Source organism: Hemicordylus capensis, chromosome 1 (assembly GCF_027244095.1).
Source record: "Hemicordylus capensis ecotype Gifberg chromosome 1, rHemCap1.1.pri, whole genome shotgun sequence".
In the NCBI taxonomy this organism is placed as follows: domain Eukaryota; kingdom Metazoa; phylum Chordata; class Lepidosauria; order Squamata; family Cordylidae; genus Hemicordylus; species Hemicordylus capensis.
In genome coordinates this window covers 239216902-239232617 of record NC_069657.1, presented here as the reverse complement: position 1 = coordinate 239232617, position 15716 = coordinate 239216902, and the positions used below count along the sequence as shown (strand labels likewise).

The following is a 15716-nucleotide window of genomic DNA, read 5'->3' as shown; positions in this document are numbered from 1 at the left end:
GAGTTAATTTTGACACATCTGCATGCATGGCATTATATTAAGGGTCTATATTCAAACAAGTATCCTCCCTGGCAAACTGTGAACATGCTACCATATGTATGTATGTATGTATGATATTTATACCCTGCCCCTTCTTCCAAGGAACTCAAGGTCGTGTTCCCTCATTGTATCTGCACAACAACCCTGTGAGGTAGGTTAAGCCAAGAAGAGCAAATGCCCCTCCTAGTCTGACGCTCTAGGCACTACACAGCACCGACTCTCTGGAGTACTAGTACGCTTTGTAAACCCTATCCTGAGCTTAGTAACATCAGGCTGGGAGCTCCCTGGCTGCCTGTGAGCTATCTTATAGTTATCAATGCTCATCTTTTAGAGGAAAAGACCTTTCATACTTCAAAAAGCAGGCACTTGTTTTTGTGTGGATCTAGAGCAGACAATGATTGGCTGCTTTGGAAAACACATAAAATATAGTACAGAGCCAAGAAAAACAGAATTGATTAGAATTCTAAAGTGTTTAGATTGGATAATTCTGTACTGTTGATGAGAAAACAAACAATCTTAAAAACATATGATATGTACAGCAGAGTCAGCATACATTATGTTATATACAACATACAAGATGTATTTAACACACACGTACACACACATCATATTGCTATTTAGTTGTTCACTGTTCTTTTGTAAGGAAAGTGAATGGCTCTACATGCATAAGGTCTGGCCTGCACACATGATGAAATATCCTAAATGTCCATGCATCAATCTTGTATGTAGCTCCATCATGTAAGATGAATGCACACAGATATGTCATTGTACATACAAGCAGGAAGCAGCAATCAATTCACTTCAGTACGCCCACACAATTTTCATTTTTACACACACACACACACACACACACACACACACACACACACAAAGAAATGGTCTGATATGTAATTGTTTTGTCAACAAATTTAATTTCTTTTTTTAAAAAGGATTTGTTTTATAGAAGAGAAAATGGACTTTTATAAGAAATAATTTAATTTCTTATAATTTCTCTTGGGAGGTATTAGCTAGTATGGTTGTTTTCCAGTGATTCTAAGTTAGAATGTTAGTGACTAGGGCAATACAGACCTTTCCATCTCTGACACAGTTTTGCACCTAGTCCTTGTCACTGTTTCTTTGCTTCCGTTTTTAACAAATCTCTCCCCCCCCCCCCCTTCTTCCTACATCTCTAATATGAATTAGCCTGGATTAGGCATTAACTTGAATAAGGACAATTATACTGACACTGCTTCCTCTTACTAACCTCAACCTGGCCCATAGCTAACTAGGCTCTCCCCACCCCCACCCTGTGTTCTTGTCACTTTTTAACCATCTAGATTTCCTTTGCCTCAGACACTGTTTTTCACTCAATCCTCGTCCCTTCTCCTCTGACACAGTTTCACAACTAGTCCTTGTCACTGTTTCTTTGCTTCCGTAAATATCCTACATGTCCATGCATGAATCTTGTATGTAGCTCCTTCGTGTAAGATGAATGCACACAGATATGTCTTTATACATACAAGCAGGAAGCAGCAATCAATTCACTTCAGTACGCCCACACAATTTTCATTTTTACACACACACACACACACACAAAGAAATGGTCTGATATGTAATTGTTTTGTCAACAAATTTAATTTCTTTTTTAAAAAAGGATTTGTTTTATAGAAGAGAAAATGGACTTTTATAAGAAATAATTTAATTTCTTATCATTTCTCTTGGGAGGTATTAGCTAGTCTGTTTTCCAGTGATTCTTAGTTAGAATGTTAGTGACTAGGGCAATACAGACCCCGGCTTGATCTGATGACTGCCTCTATTTAATTGGAAGTTCTCAGTGAACTATTAATGCAATGTACATTATCTCTTAGTGCTAGACACTCTTACAGGTGTCTTTGTAGCGCAAGCATATCTTTAAAAACCACAGTTCTGTAGACTGTGGTATCTCAAACTTTCTTTGATTCTACTTCACATCTACAAAGCCTAGACCTGTCCCCTAACTAGGATCTCTCTCCCCTTTCCATCTCTGACACAGTTTTGCGCCTAGTCCTTGTCACTGTTTCTTTGCTTCCGTTTTTAACAAATCTCTCCCCCCTCCCTCCCCCCCCTTCTTCCTACATCTCTAACTCTAATATGAATTAGCCTGGATTAGGAATTAACTTGAATAAGGACAATTATACTGCCTCTGCTTCCTCAACCTGCCCATAGCTAACTAGGCTCTCCCCACCCCCACCCTGTGTTCTTGTCACTTTTTAACCATCTAGATTTCCTTGGCCTCAGACACAGTTTTTCCCTTCTCCTTTGACACAGTTTCACAACTAGTCCTTGTCACTGCTCTTAATCTTTCATTCTTGCTTGCTTGCTTGCTTTCTCTATCCTCAATAGGACTTAGTCTTGGTCAGTAATTTTGATGCATTTAATTAGTGTGTGTTAGTTGATTTCTAAAGAACCAGAACTCTCATTTCCTAGTGAATACACAAAATACAAACTCCCACCCCCCCCACCAAGCGTCAGATAAATAGAAATTGCATCTGTCAGCCTACCTGTGCATGCACACACACACACACACACACACACAGACACACAGACACACCAAAAGCCGCTAGTGGTCATTGATCTGATGAACACTTAACGGTTAGACCACACCATTTGAAGGGCCCAGTCCTACCAGTTTTTTGGAGAACTGGTTATTAAAAAAAAAAAAAAGCCTTGTTTCTTAGACAGCAAGGCATTGTCACTGCATAACGAAAGAGATCATGATTTTAATGTTTTTAAGAAGCTGTACTTATCAGAATGTATGAAATTGTCCTACTTATACATCACACACAAAAAGCATTTTTAGTTATTTATTTATTCAATTTCTATACCACCCTTCCAAAAATGGCACAGGGAGGTTTACACAGAGAAATAATAAATAAATGAGATGGATCCCTGTCCCCAAAGGGATCACAATCTAAAAAGAAACATAAGATACACACCAGCAACAGTCACTGGAGGTACAGTGCTGAGGATGGATAGGGCTGATGTTTCAGGGGCCTCTCAGGATAAAACTCCAGGCTAGCCTCATCACAGAGACAAAGAAAAGATGATCCAGCATTAATTGCAGGGCAACTTTTCTTTTTAAAGGGGGAAAACTTTCAACTTCAGAATCCATAGTACAAAGTTAATGTGTATGAGTTCTTAAAATCCAGAATATACCCTATTTAGTTAATCTGAAGAGCATTTTATTTTCTCTCTACAAAAATAACAACCCTGCTCTGGGGCTAACCCGGGGGGTACACAATTCAAATGTTTTGATGGGCTGGAACCAACCACAACGGTGTTCAGTGGTCAAGGTCAATTTTCAGCACATTATTGAATTAAAATTAATTATTAAAAATATTAATGCAAGCAATTATTAGATAGTTGTGGATCTTTCCCCCTTTTGGCAAGGGACCCACAATTTTAACTAAGAATCATGGCCAGAAAATAGAGCCTGTCCTTGCTCAGTCACTGGGGCATCTAGTGAGATCTCCCTTAAAAAATGCCAGCCCCAAACAAATGCAAAATCCTCTCCTCTCTCTAAATTGCTGTCGATTTCATGTTGCAGTCCTAGTCATGCTTACTTAGGAGTAAACGAAGTAAATATTTCCAAGTAAACATGCACAGGATGGTGCTGTAAGGCAGTTTCAGAGAGGGCAGAGGATGAAAAGATGAAGAAGAGGGAACTAACCCAAAGAGTGGCCTTGGGGTGCTGTTGCTGCAAGTTGTGACAATCAGTGGACCCACAAAGAAGTCCCTGAGGGCCTGATCTGGTCCCCGGGCCTTATGTTGTGCAGGCCTGGCCTAACCCTTGCTCTGTGCATGTCTGAACATACACAGACCTGTTCGGGGTGTGTGGGGGGCTGATGTCCAAACATGGGTGTTTGTTCTGCATCTGCTCTGGGCATGTCTGAACATGCCTGGACATGGGGGTCTGCCTGGGCATGTTCTGTGGACGCTCTCCACAGGGTCTCACTATACCCTTAGGAGGCTGTGGCTTCAACCTGCCCTTAGTTAGAAGCTTTCGGCTCCTTCCTGCTGTGATGTCATCATGCCCTTCGAAGGGCAGGGCTTCAACTTGCCCTTACTAGGCTCTGGCTTTACCTTGCCCATAGTTCCTTGCCCTTACTAGGCTATGGCTTCACTTTGCCCTTCCTTAGGCTCCGCCCAGGTACTATAGGGCTCTTCATTGATATTCAGGCCCAAGAATTTCTGCATTGCTATGCGAGAGCGTTTCAGAGTTTGCACAAGTGCTGAATTCTAAAGGGAGAAAAGAAAAGACTATTAGTGTAATGTCCTTTTTCACACACACACAAAACCTCAAAACCTAGCCTGTAAAATATATTTACCTGTGGCTCAGCTGCCATGCTTGCCAGGATCTCTTGCCATATTTCCCTTGTCTCAGCTTGTTCTTCAGCATAGGTTTTCACAGGAGGTCCTTCATCATCTGAACTGGTGCTAATATGGCGTTTTCTTGGCTTAGGTGTAGAATCTGGCTGATTTGTTGCCAAATTAGGGCTCTGAGGAGATCCCATAATCAAACCCACAAGCAAACAGTAGAATTGTTACCTTTATGCAAAGGGGACTATGCTACAAGCCTTGTAGGAGACTCCATGCAGCAGCAACACTATAAGCCTTGAACGGCTGGCTGGGAACTCCTTCCTATTGGTCCTCACATGTCAGGTGGGTAGGGCTCATGGTACAGGAGGCTCTGGGCATGCCTGGACATGTTCTCTGGAGGGTTTACAACTCCTCCCTACTGTGGTGATGTCATGCCCATCAGTGGGAGGGGATTGATGACATCTTGCCCTTACTAGGCTCTGACTTCACTCTGCCCATACATCTTGCCCTTACTTAGTCTGTGGCTTCACTTGCCCTTACTTAGGCTCCTCCCAGGTATGTATATAATACTACTGGCCTGTGGGTCCTCTGGGTTTCTACAAGGTTGCAGAAAAGTGAAACAGGATGGGGCCTAACCCTCGGGCTCCACAACTGTATCAAATGCAAACCCCTCCCCCCATGAGAGATGTTGGAGTGGTCACTCTTTCTTTCCCATGATGCCTCTTCTTAGGAGACACCAAGGCTCCAAGAGTCGCTTTCCTACCCCACTTCCAGCACCCCAGTCCACAGCCTCTGCTGCCAGCAGTCAGCATCTCTCCCCTCCCAGCTGTCTCTGCCTGGCCGGCTCCCATCCCCCCCTAGAACTGAGCTGAGAGTTCCGGCATCCATGGAGATGGAGAAACGCAAAAGATGCTCCAGAAGACAGTTGGCCAACTGCCTGCTTGCTGACCTGAAGCGAGATGGCCTTCTTCCTCTGGGTTTTGGCTTTGGCCATTACAAGCCTCATTGCCTTGGTCTATATCTACCGGAAAAAGGGCCGTTCAAGGCGGAGGAGACAGGTAAGAAGGGTCGCGTTTTGCCAAGTGAACCCTGGGTGGTGGGTCCAAAGAGGTTTCTCTTAATTGTTTGTTCACTTGTTCTTTTCCTAAAATCATTTCGTGCTGGACATCAGCCAATGGCAAATCAAAGAATTTGTATCCATTTTGGCAGGGGTTTCGGGCTTTTTGTGTTGCTGCATTCTAATTCATGTCCCCTGCCTCCTGGAGGGTTTCCATCACTAGAAAGAAGCGCGCACCCCTTTTTTGTGGTACCATTTGTGCTTCTGAAGCTTTCCTCTAGAACATTTTTCCGGTGTCCTCTCTTTTTTGATACACTCTCTCTAAACTATCATCTGACATATGCATAACAAAGGTTTTCTCAACCAATTTCCTCAGAAGTCTTTAAATAGTGAAACTAGTGTCAGAAGATATTGCTTGCCTCTGTCTTTGTAAATAACATTTCTTTTTTTAAAAAAGAGAGACAATGAACTGTTCTTGAGGCTTCTTGGTTCCCTTTTTGTTTTAGCTTTTGCTTTGGATCCCCCTCTTTCTGTTTTAAAAACCAAAGTGCCTAGCCATTCCTTGTGTTCTGTTTGGGACTGCTTTGTTTGACAAGCCTGCATGTAGCCATAGCTGCAGATTGTAGTCCCATGCCATTCTGCATGCAATTGGATCGTTTTAGCCAAGCATTTGGACATGTCTATCCCACTCCTCCTCTGCGGGGTCTGGTGTGGTCTACATGCTTATGGTTATCCTCACAACCACCCTGTGAGGTAGGGTGGCCTGAGAGCCAAGGTAGTGGCCCCGATACAGTAGAGGGGAGGGCATGGCATCCAGCGAGGACCTGAAGAACACGGCCTCAGGCAGGTCAGGACCTTGGAGATCTCCAGGCAGGGACAGTTGAACAGGAGGGGACACCAGAGCTGGAGTGGTGTTGCTCCAGTCATGTTGACAAGCCCACTGCAGGCTTTGATCTCTTGCCAGCTAGTTAGGGTTGTTGTGCAGCATCCTTCCAGGAAGGCTTTGCTGCTGCTCTGCATGGCAGCCACCATCTGAGGAAATGCATGTTGCGTCCTCTGTGTTCTGAGCCTGTTCTGAACCTTTCTGTCTCAGGTACGAAAGAAGCGGCGTGTCCGGGTGGACCGTCGGCGTTTACCTAAGCGGCCCGCTAAAAAAACTGAACATCAGATGCCAGGACCTGTTTACGTAAGTTTTATGCAGGCGTCACATTCCCTCCAGCAGAAGAATGGGGGTCAGAACCCATGGGGGGTGGGCCGCATCCTTGGGCCATGGAGGGATAGAAGATCTTTCTCCCATTCCCCTTGTGCAAGGGGTCCCACTGAAGTGGGGCTGTCAGTTACTGAGGTTTGGGGACTTCCTAACACTGAGTCAGGGATAGGAGGACGAAGCTATGCCTCCTCCCCGCACTTCTGGGCATTACAGCTGTGCCAGGGCACAGTAGGGAAAGCAAAAGAAGGATGCTGTGTAGAGAGCCATTGATACATCTGGCACTGTCCATCTTGCATCAGTTGGTCCGAAGAGACCCCCTCAGTGGAAGACTTTCCAGGATGAAGTACTCCTCAGTCTTAGGCCAGCGATGGGGTCCATCCGTGCAGAGCATGTCTCTGCTCCTTGGGCTCATCCCAGGCCTACTTGCAGAATCTGGTGTAAGGCTTGTGATAAGAGCTTGTTTACCCCACAGACTTTGGTTGGATCAATCTTCATGGCCCTCCTACCGCGCCCCCACTCCCGAGCAAAATTTTTGTTTGGTTGTGTAAGCATTGCCTCTGCAGGTCATGGAGCAATTCATACACTCTGAGTAAGACAGGTCTCTCTTTTCAAGACATTACAGAAATAGCTTGGGAAAGAACATGACGGATAGGGTGATCAAATATTCACCCATGCATTTAATAGATGGGATAAGATAATTCTCCAGAATGTTCTCTTCAGCTCTAATCAATGCATTGGTCAGTATTCTTTTCTAAGTCGGAACTTGTGATCCTTTCAGGGCAGCCTTTCAAAATCGTGATCAAATGGGTCGGCTGGTGGGGTAGTGTTTGCAGACACTGTGAATTAAGGGTGCACCTTGAAGTATAGCTCAGCCCCCAGATGCTGCTGCAGGCCTGTGTTAAGGGCCCTATTCAAGAAGCCAACACTTGTGTGCGCCTTGTGAAGTTTCAATGGATAACACACCACAGAGCTGTCCTCATGGCTATTAGTTGGTGGGACAAGCTCCCAGCCTCTTTCAGAAGCTCTGCACCCTCCCAAGCGCCAATCACATACCAGTCAAAAACCTCATCAGAGAAGAGGGAAAGGAATGCATGGGAGGCGTGTGCAGACTCTGACAGTGTCATCCTACCCAGTAGTTTCCCGGAGCATAGGAGCAAAGTTGGAGGAAATGCCTTCAGAGTATCAGGAGGAATCCAGACCTCAGAGCAGTGACCTTGACTCTGTTCCAAGCAGGGGCCATTGGGGCAGAAACCCTTCAGCCTGAGAGCCATTCCCCACTGTGCTGACCTTGGCATGGCCCTGCTCTTTTCTCAGTGCTGGGAGGGCCCTTTCAGAGAGAAGGAGCCCTCTCGGAAGAGCTCTCTGGGAAGGCTGAAGTTCCAGCATGCCTGCCAACATAGAACAGGGGCTCATGGGGGTTCCTTTTTCCTTGGGGGAGCACACACACACACACACACACACACACACAAACACTCTGGCCTGTGCAGATGGCAGCACTGCACATTGGGTATGGTCATCCACAAATATGGGTCCAGGGCCCTTGTGCCACGTCGTTCCACCAGTGCTGTCATGCTGCTCTGAATGTCAGCCACCATCTGAGGAAATGCAGTTCCAGCCCTTCGGGTACCAAGCCTGTGCCCAACCTTTCTCTTGCAGGTGGAACAGCCTTGGCTTACGGAGTGTCTGTCACAGGGTGACTGCTACTTTAAATGTGGAAAATGGCGAAAAGAAAAACCTGCCCACCACAGGAGGAGACCTCTCAGCGTACGTTCTATGAAATCTTACCTTCCTTACAGAAGAGGGATGGGGGCCAGAACCCGAGGGAGGGGGGCTGCATCTGGCACTGTCCGTCTAGCATCAGTTGGTTCGCATGTCCTCCCACCCTGGAAGCCTTGTCAGGCTGAGGTGATCTTCTGCCTTAGGCCAGATCTAGGGATGGTCAGTGCAGTAGTCCCATGATCATTCCTGTGACTTAGCTGAGATTTCAGAAGTGGGTCTGTGTCCTTTTCTTGATTTCTTCTAGAAGTTGAGACAAAGTCAAGATGGCACAGGGGCTCAAGGGGATTCCTTCTCCCTTAAGAGAGCACACACACACACCCTGGTGGGTCAGGGCTAGACAAGCACATGGGGGTCAATGGGGCTGTACACAAAAGATGCTTCCTGACTGCCTCAGGAAGCTCTGAGGGGGGGCAAATTATGGCAGGAAGATCAGGACCTTGGGTTGCTCCAGGCAGGGACCATTGAACCAGACGGAGAGACCAGAGAGGGGTAGAGGTTGCCTCAGCAATGTGGACAAGCCCACAGCAGGCTTCGATGACTTGCTGGCTAGTTAGGGTGGCTGTCTAGCACAACAGTTTTGCGTTTGTGCAGCATCTTTCCAGCAGCGCTCTGCTGCTGCTCCGGATAGCAGCCACAGTCTGAGATCATGCATCTTCATCCCTGCGGGTACTGAGTCTGTGCTGAACCTTTCTGTTGCAGGTCCAAGATCTTTGGCTCACTATAGGACAGGGTGGATTTCTCCCGGAGCATGAGCGCTGGCTGCAAGAATTTCTCTGTGGCACGATGAGACCTATGCTGGTACGTATTATGCATTCCCTACGGAAGAGGAATGGGGGTAACAACCCAAGGGATGGCCCGCATCCTCAGGTTAGGGTGGGAGTGCTAAATCTGCCACCCATTCCACTGGTGCCAGGGGGACCGGTAAAGTAGGGCTATCGGGGTCTTAATATGGGTACTTTTTATGGGACAGGGCAGTTAATCAGAAAAGAATCCCACCTCTCCTTTTCACCCTGGGGGGCTTCACACTGCTGTGCATCACAGCCAAAGCTGCACACAGGCCCAAGAAACAATTTGCTAGGGTTGGAGCTAGACTGACACATTGGGGTGATGGGGAGTGCCACTGAAGAAAAGGCAGCTGAGCAAGATTCTAGCAGGCAGATCAGGACCTTGGATAGCTCTGGGCAGGGACAGTTGCACTGGAGGGAAAAACCGCAGCGGGGTAGACCTTGCTTCAGCAGTCTTGACAAGTCCACTGCAGGCTTCGATCTCTGGCTGGCTAGCACAACAGTTTTGCCATATACTGAGTGGCAGTATACCGTTGGTCCATCTAGCTCAGTATTGTCTTCATAGAGTGGCAGCGGCTTCTCCAAAGTTGATTGTTCAGCATCATTCTAGTAGCACTCTGCGGTTCTGGATGCCAGCCACCATCTGCGGAAATGCATTTTTGGTCCTCGGGGTACTGAGCCTGTGCTGAACCTTTCTGCCTCAGATCCAAGAGCCTCAGCTTGCCCCAAGACTGGGTAGATCTTGCCATGGGAGTGAGCATCACCTAAGGAATCTGAACAGCTCATGCCAACACCTACAGTGGGTATTGGAAAGAAACACCCCCTTTGATAGACCTTCAATTCTGGTTCCCTTACATCCTGAAATGAAAACACAAAGAAAATTCCCTTCACCAGCTGTACTTATCCAATGCAACCTATAGCATCCAACTGAGAAACATCACAATTACAGTCCAGAAGAAGTGTCAGAAATAAAAAACAAGAATTACTGAGATTGAAAAAGGATCAACCCCTCCCCATGTCAATATTTTGTTGAACCACCTTTTGCTTTAATAACAGCCTTGAGTCTGTTGGGATACTTCTCTATCAACCTTACACATCTAGACGGAGCAATATTTGCCCACTCCTCCATACAGAACTGTTCAAGTTCAAAAGGTGATCCTTTTTCGATCTCAATCATTCTTGTTTTTTATTTCTGACACTTTTTCTGGACTGTAATTGTGATGTTTTTCAGTTGGATGTTATAGGTTGCATTGGATAAGTACAGCTGGTGAAGGGAATTTTCTTTGTGTTTTCATTTCAGGATTTAAGGGAACCAGAATTTAGAGAATTTAGAGAACCAGAACCAGAATTTAAGGTCTATCAAAGGGGGTGATTCTTTCCAATACCCACTGTAAGACCCAAGAAGTGCTCGGCATTTGAGTTCTCAATCTCTCAAATTCTGCCACATCTCTGACAATACCACCTTGCTTTTGTATTTCCTTCTGTGCTATGCTCTTGATTGGTGAATCTTGAAACCAGCCTCCACTGCAAACTCCAGCCCTGTCCACCACCAAGGCCGAACGGACCCGACCCTACTTTGTGGTAAGCACCCTCCCTTTCCAGGGAATCCTGGGCTCTCTACTCCTGTGGGATGGAGTTTGGCATTTCTCTCTCTCTCTCTCTCTCTCTCTCTCATATCCCCCTATTTCTCCAGCAGTATTGGGGACACTTATCTATCACTCTCACGTTTCCAATGCTTCTTTATCTTCTCCTTCTGTACTGCAAGATCATCTTCATCTTGCCATCCTCTTCACTTTCCATACATGTAGAGATCTCTAGTTGCTTCAGTTTCTGGGTTTCAAGGGTTGTTGCAGTGGTGGTGGTGGAGATGATGATGATGAGAACAACAACGAAGAATTACATGTGTCAACCTGACTCTGACTTGGCTGGCAAATGGCTCTTTTGTTCCCCCAGGAGACAGACCCTAACCACCCCAATCTGTCCTGTGGCCTTAACCGGAGAGCAGTGCACTTACAGCAGGTGGGCCGAGCAAAAGTCCTGAGGCGCTTCCGCAAGCTGGCTGAGGTGAGGAAATCAGAAATACACAGACCCCCACTGAGAACCAAGAGCAATGGGGCAAGTTTTTCCCTGCGCTCAGCCCCTTTGCTGAATTGTATGGCTTGGCTAAGGCAGAATTCAGGGGGTCTTGGCCTGGGTGCCGTTGGAACTGGGTGTGGGCAGGAGGAGATTGGGGGCCCCCTCCATACTCTCCCAGTCCCAGCACAAAAGCACCACCTCCACCCTGTGGGAAGCATTGCCCCTCCAGCACGGGTGTGCCTAGACTGGGTAGAGTACTAGCAGCTTCTCCTTTTGCAAGCCAACATGGCCATCCTCATGTTCCACCATGGCCTGGGAAGCTCACGGCTCCCTGGTAGATCCCAGTAGACCCTCTTCACACCTTTCTTCCTGCCCTTGAATCCATCCAGGAGAACGTATCTCCAGTTTGTATATGAGACCCAAGAAGTGCTCGGCCTTTGAGTGATTAATCTTTCAAATTCTGCCAAATCTCTGAGAATATCACCTTGTTTTTGTATTTCCTTCTGTACTGTGCTCTTGATTGGTGAATCTTGAAACCAGCCTCCACTGGAAACTCCAGCTCTGTCCACCAGCAGGACCGACCCAACCCGACCCTACTTTGTGGTGAGCAACCTCCCTTTCCAGGGAATCCTGGGCACTCTAGTTCTTTGGGGCAGAATTTGGCATCTCTCCCTCCCTCCCTCTCTCTTTCTCAAAAGAAATGCCACAGACCTCATCTGCCCACATGTTTGAAGTATAGCCCCCTATTTCTCAACCAGTATTGGAGACACTTATTTATCTCTCCAACGTTTTCAATGCCTCTCTATCTTCCCATTCTCTACTGCAAGATCTGGCTTAGCTTCAAACTTCATCTTCCTTCCTCTTCAGTTTCCGTACATGCAGGGGATCTCTGGTTGCTTCTGTTTCTGGGTTTCAAGTGCTCCTGCAGTTATGATGATGATTGATTTCATGTATATAACAGACTAGGAACATAGGAAGCTGCCATATACGGAGTCAGGCCATTGGTCCATCTTGCTCAGAATTATCTACACAGACTTTCAGCAACTACTCCAAGGTTGCAGGCAGGAATCTTTCTCAGCCCTACCTTGGAGATGCCAGGGAAGGAACTTGGAACCTAGATGCTCTTCCCAGAGCAGCATTCTCTTCCCCGGAGGGGAATATCTTACAGTGCCCAAACTTCTAGTCTCTGTCTTGGTTGACGAATGGCTCTTTTATTCCACCAGGCTCCCCAAAACCAACAGGTCTGCCTTACCTGTGGCCTCGACCCCACAACAACATTTTTAAAAAAGAAAGGGAGGTTCGAGACATTGAAACGCTTCCGTAAGATGAATGAGGTGAGGAAATCAGAAGTAAACAGAGTACCAGGTTCTCTGGGACAAGCTTTTCCCTGCGCTCTGCCTCTTTGTGGAAGCGTGTGGGTATCTAAGGCAGGCCCCAGTAGGGCCTTGGCAGTCTGGAAAGTGGGGAGGAGGTGAGAGCTGGTCTGGTGGGCTCCTCGGGGACACCTTGCCCCCTTGGAAGAGGACAGCAGCTCCTTCCAAGCACAAGTGCAGATTACTCCATTTTCAAAGTCTGCATGCCTTGGTGAAGACCAGGGAGTCAGTGTGGAGGAAGCGCCTCTTGGGAAGTGTCGCCTCGGTGTGCAGCAGCTGTGAAAAGGACAATTTCCATGCAAAGGTTCACCAGGAAGGGGACTGAGAACAGAGCTGCTAATATCATCACCCCTTGAGACATCCACATTTGGAGTCATACTCTGTACAGTTCTGGTCACCATATCTCTCAGAGGACATTCTGGAGGTATGAAAGGTACAGAGGAGGAAACCGAGAGGATCAGGGGGCTGGAGCACCTCCCTTATGAGGCTCAGTTTCCACATCTGGGGCTTTTTAGTTGAGGGGAGAAGGCAACGAAGGGGAGCCATGATAGAGGTTTATCAAATGATGGTGTCTAGAATGTGGAGAGTGAGAAGAATTTCTTCCCCTCCCATAAGACTGGAACCAGTGGCCATCTCATGAAAATGATTGCCAAGTCATTCAGGACCAGCAGAAGGGAGTCCTTTTGGACACAGTGTATCATGAATCTAGGGAATTCTCTGCCACGGGATGCGGTGCTGGCCACCAGCTTGGAGGGCTTTAAAGGGGACTCTGGCCATTTCACAGAGGACAGGCCTATCCATGGCCACTAGTCTGGATGGCTGTAGGTCACCTCCAGGCTCAGAGGCAGGATGCCCCGGAGTAGCAGTTGCAGGGAGCCGCGGCAGGGGAAGGGGCAGGCCTTCACCTCTGGCCTGGGGGCTTCCCAGAGGCAGCAGATGTCCAGGGTGGGAAACAAGAGGCAAGACAGGATAGCATTTCTTTCCTGAAGGATCTCCTCTGAAAAAGGGCAGGGTCAGGGAAGACCCCCTCCTTGTGCAGCCATTAAAACTTATCTTCACTCATGAATCCTTTGTCTGGGATGACATCCTCATGTCTCTCTCTTTTCTACCTTTAGAAGACGAGCAGGAAGAGGAAAAGGCCATATGATCCAGGAGAAGGCCCAAGGTAACTTTGTTTGAAGCTTTCCTGATGTGTTAATCTCCACCTCGAAAGGAAGGCCGGGGTGGTGTGGGGGATTTGAAGCACAGCCAGAGCTTTGGTCCTCCCAGACCAGGACTGGCATCAATGACTAGTAGCAGCTCTGCAGGGTCACAGGCAGAAAAAATAACTTGGCCCGGGGCAGAAATCTCTTGTGGGGTCTTCCGCGATGCATCAAGGTGGTTCATGCCCTCCGGCATCCGGACGAGTCTCCCTTTCTGGCCTGGGGTTCTGGTGTGGCCTCTCCCTGATCCACCTTCTGTCCACAAGGGGGAAACGTTCTTGGATGGGGGAGCATTTGTTCACCTGAGTAGTGGCCACCCTGCGCCATGGGAAGGGGTACAGGTTGGTCAGCTCCACGGAGATGTTGGAACTAGGTCTGAGGCCGGGCCTGAAAGCCATGGGGCTGGGATGGGTGCTTTCCTGGATCTGAACGGGCGGAAGCCTGCAGAGCAAACCCTGGCCAGCCGCAGGGACTGATTCCTTTCCTCCTCTCTCTTTTGCAGGATCAAACGGAGGAGAATCTGGCCCTAGTGACGTTTGTATTTCATGTTATTACATATACTTCTTGTTATTATAGATCCAAGTCAACTTGTACAAAATCCCCCTCCCCTTGGCCTCGTGCGGAGGGGAGGGAGTTTGTCCCAGCCCTGCCCCGCACGAGGCCCAAGAAGCGGGCCGATTGGCTCCCTTGAAATTGGAGGCGTGGTCTGGGCCGTAATCGGCCGATCCACGCCCCAAGCTCTTCAGTTTTGCCTTGGCAATCCCCTCCCTCCCTTCCTTCCCTGATGCAGAGCGGGTCTAGCGGCTGGTCGCCTGCGGGGGCCGAGTAGGAATTTTTTGCTCTCAACGCATTGGCCACCGTTGGGGGTTTTTTCGCCTACTCCGTTCTGTACTCAGGTGTTTAGTTAGAGTTAGAGTTGGCAGTAACAGTGCGGGCTGAGGGGTAAGTTGAGGGTTAGAATATCGGTGAGCACCCTTGGATCTTTAAAGGTTGATTGGTCAATTGCTCCTTTGTGGCCTGTGCGGCACGGGGAGAATAGATTGCCATGAAACCTGCTTCAGGACTTCACCAACCTTTGGGCTGTGCAGTCCAGGGTGGGTGAAGACCTTGAAGTATCCAGATCCCCTCTTCTAAAGGGGGCGGTTGGCTCTGAAGGAATTAGGCGGGGCGTACCTGCCTGTTTCCTGAGCCAGGGTGTGTCGCCCAGTGAGGCGATGGGTAGGACGTTAGAGTCCTAGCCCGAGCCTAAGGGCCCGCACTGTTCTCTAAGGGTGATTAATCACCTGGCGTTCTAGTCCGCCAGCTCTGTTGTTTCTTTAATAAAATTGTGGTCCTTTCACCCATAAAAAGTCTACGTGTCTTCTTGGGCTGGGGTCTGGGGACAACCTACTATTTGTTTCTTTATTTACGTCTACTCCTACTTGGATTGATATGCTGTTGCTATACTGGAACTGCATTTGACCTGACCACTGTGAAATTGCCTTCCGCTGCCATTGGTTCACCATATTTAAAGCAGCAAGTAGTTCCAAAGGACTTGCTTCTATGTCTTCATCCTTGTTGACCATCCACACTTTTTATAGTACCTGTATAAGTCTTTTCAAAAAGAAAGCTGGTTTACTAGCACAGAAAGGATCAGTTTGAGCAGGTTCATCAATGTCCTTGAAGGTGGTCTTTGTGGGCATGAAGCCAAATGTGAAGAAACTGAATTGGTTCCTATGCTAATATCGAGGTGAAGCCTGCTTAATTTCTAAGGACATCTTTGTGCCCTGGTTTGATAGACTTGTTTCTCTCAATATATTTCATTATTGATTTATTATTACTATTAGTATTAATAAGGTATTGTTGTTCTTGAATAAA

The 15716-nt window shown here is 47.5% G+C and overlaps 1 protein-coding gene and 1 long non-coding RNA gene across 8 annotated transcripts in view; one reads left to right on the top strand and one right to left on the bottom strand.

Annotated features, from left to right (window-relative positions):
- Positions 1–15716, top strand: part of LOC128340513 (uncharacterized) — an 18731-nt gene extending 3015 nt beyond the window's left edge. For 2 of the 7 annotated variants that reach the window (XM_053285686.1, XM_053285689.1), the window contains exons 3-12: positions 5108–5435; positions 6528–6620; positions 8301–8408; positions 9123–9221; positions 10727–10789; positions 11162–11272; positions 11825–11887; positions 12508–12618; positions 13773–13822; positions 14362–15716. In XM_053285686.1, coding sequence (XP_053141661.1) covers positions 5337–5435; positions 6528–6620; positions 8301–8408; positions 9123–9221; positions 10727–10789; positions 11162–11272; positions 11825–11887; positions 12508–12618; positions 13773–13822; positions 14362–14389 — 825 coding nt within the window. In that variant the 5' untranslated portion in view covers positions 5108–5336 and the 3' untranslated portion in view covers positions 14390–15716. The other 5 variants (XM_053285687.1, XM_053285690.1, XM_053285692.1 and 2 more) reach the window with 5 other exon arrangements.
- On the bottom strand, positions 2849–4689 carry LOC128340515 (uncharacterized). The gene is made up of 2 exons (XR_008313771.1): positions 4386–4689; positions 2849–4296 (listed from the first exon to the last, which is right to left on the bottom strand). It is a non-coding gene; the product is annotated as an uncharacterized LOC128340515 (long non-coding RNA).